This window comes from Solanum dulcamara, chromosome 11 (genome assembly GCF_947179165.1).
Source record: "Solanum dulcamara chromosome 11, daSolDulc1.2, whole genome shotgun sequence".
Taxonomy (NCBI): Eukaryota; Viridiplantae; Streptophyta; class Magnoliopsida; order Solanales; family Solanaceae; genus Solanum; species Solanum dulcamara.
Window position 1 is genome coordinate 43,991,276 of NC_077247.1, and position 2,380 is coordinate 43,993,655.

The window sequence follows — 2,380 nt, forward strand, 5'->3', positions numbered from 1 at the left end:
TATCATTTGAAATTAAAATATGTTATGAATATTGACATTATTTTATTAATCTGATGTTTAAGTTATAAAGCATAGAAACTAATATAGGAAAAACATTACGGCTAAATTATTTGAAATCAGAATGTGTTATAAAACATTAAAATGGAGTATTATTTTATCGAAGATGATACTTTAATTGGAAAAGAATAAAAAAATACTCTTAATAATATATCATAAATGATTTAATTAAATGACTCATCAATTGTCATGTTATTCTGTTGTTAAAAATGGCATTTTTAGAACAAAATAAATATTTTAAAAATGTTGTTCATCCCTACACAATCTTTGAAACGCATCCTGGCTACATTTATTTTTCAGTACTATAGTAGTATATATAAACGTAAAAGAACTACACATGTGATGAGCCTTATTTATAGAATGCATAAATTAATTACCACTAAGCTTAAGATAATAGAGGAGGAATACTTTGTTCATTCCTAAAGAAATTTGTTGGATCAATTTTGGTCTTCACTTTCACCAATCTATCAAAGTTGTTCTTGAAATATCTCTCTCCCCAAATTCTTGCTTGTGCATAGCTTGTGTTTCCTTTGTTGTTCACTCCCAAATCAAGATCTCTATAGTTGAAATAAGATGCTCTGGGAGATTTTGACACATACTTAGCCATGTATTCATAAAGATTTCTAATCCAAGCTATGTTTCTATTAGAATCTTCCATTACCCACCAAAACACTGAATAATGGATCATAAATATGTTTCCATCTCTATGAGGGAAAGGTGTTTCAAATTCTGAGATGTCACTCAACTTTCCTCCATAGGGACTAAACTGTAATTCGGCACCAGAGTTTTCGCTTTCTAATTGATTGAGTAGTTTCCATATACCTTCAAGACCATTTATAGAAATTGGTCGTTGGACATAGTCTGATTTCCCTTTGAAATAGTATTCTGGATTAGTTGCGCTATTATTCCGATGAAGTAGCACATCAAGTGATGTACCCCTAGGGAAACCGGCAAAGAAGAGTGTAGATTCTATCCAACTCATCTCAATGCAATCTTCTTTCACTAACCCTAGTTCCGGGAACCTCTTTTGCATTTCGTGGAGGAGTTCATCTACTCCTCCAACGAACATTGTAGTGAAGAAGGCGTGGACGGTCCTTTTTCCACGCCTGAATGGAGATTCACTGCTCTTCAGGAAGAGCCTAAGGAGAAGATTGTCATCAACTTTATCTGCGATATGTTGCCATTTGTAGACTAATTGAGTTGCATTTTGTTCCAACGTTCGTGTCACGTTGAATACAGTTACCTTTTCTGGAATATCTAGTAGTTTCACCTTCCACGAGATAATGAGACCAAAACTAGTCCCTCCACCTCCTCTAATAGCCCAAAAGAGATCCTCACCCATTGATTCTCGATCCTGGATTTGTCCATTAACATCAATTAATTTTGCATCAATGATGTTATCAGCAGCAATACCGAATTTTCGTGACATCATGCCATAGCCTCCACCACTAAAGTGTCCACCAACACCAACAGTTGGGCAAACCCCAGCAACAAAGGCCAATTTTTTACTTTTTTCCGCAATTCTATAGTAAACTTCCCCTAGAGTCGCGCCAGCTTGAATCCAAGCAGTCTTTTTTTGGGTATTAATGGAGATTGATCTTAGATTTCTAAGATCAATTATGACAAAAGGGGTTTCAGAAATGTATGAAAGTCCCTCATAGTCATGTCCACCACCTCGAATTCTAATTTGTAGGCCATGTTTCTTGGAGCAATATATAGCCACCTGAATTTGAGATTCTTCATTAGGAGTGAAAATAATTGATGGTTTGAAATGGGAGGTTATCCTTAGGTTATCTGAAAAGGAGTTATAAATGGTGGAATATGATGAGTTTTTAGGAGTGTAGATGACTTGTGATTTTGATTTTGAGTTTGAGTTCATGATTTTGTGAGAAAGGCATTCAAGAAAGTCATCATGAGCGTTGTTGGCCCATGATGATGAAAGGCAAATTGAGAGAAAGAGAAAGATTGCTATGTTCTTCAAAGTAGTCATCATAATTGATTATTTGTTGTTGCAAATTTTGATGATGGAGAAAATGGAAACAAAGAACTTCTATTTATAGTTTTAACTACGGAGAAATTAAAGAAGCTTAGTTTCAAACCCTAAGACCACGTGCATAGAATAATATTTCCTCCCCTCACTTTTTCGTGTCCATTTTAGACTTTGTTTGTCTTTGATGATTAATACGAGTAGTTTACCTCAATACTTGTATTAATTTATGTATAATTTTATGTCTTGAATAATAATTTGGAGAAATAATTAATTAATATTAAGGATGAACTAGGACAAAAATAATTGTCTATTATTGATATATTAAAACTGAAT

At 33.7% G+C, this 2,380-nt stretch overlaps 1 protein-coding gene across 1 annotated transcript; it reads right to left on the reverse strand.

Annotated features, from left to right (window-relative positions):
* Positions 1 to 272: 272 nt before the first annotated feature.
* On the reverse strand, positions 273 to 2,070 carry LOC129873464 (tetrahydroberberine oxidase-like). Its single transcript, XM_055948563.1, has one exon. The coding sequence runs from the start codon at positions 2,048 to 2,050 to the stop codon at positions 443 to 445; it is 1,608 nt and encodes a 535-aa protein (XP_055804538.1). The 5' UTR covers positions 2,051 to 2,070; the 3' UTR covers positions 273 to 442.
* Between the last annotated feature and the right edge of the window lie 310 nt (positions 2,071 to 2,380).

Bases quoted from the DNA above. Each gene is read 5' to 3' on its own strand.
- LOC129873464 (XM_055948563.1), bottom strand. From the start codon at position 2,050: ATGATGACTACTTTGAAGAACATAGCAATCTTTCTCTTTCTCTCAATT.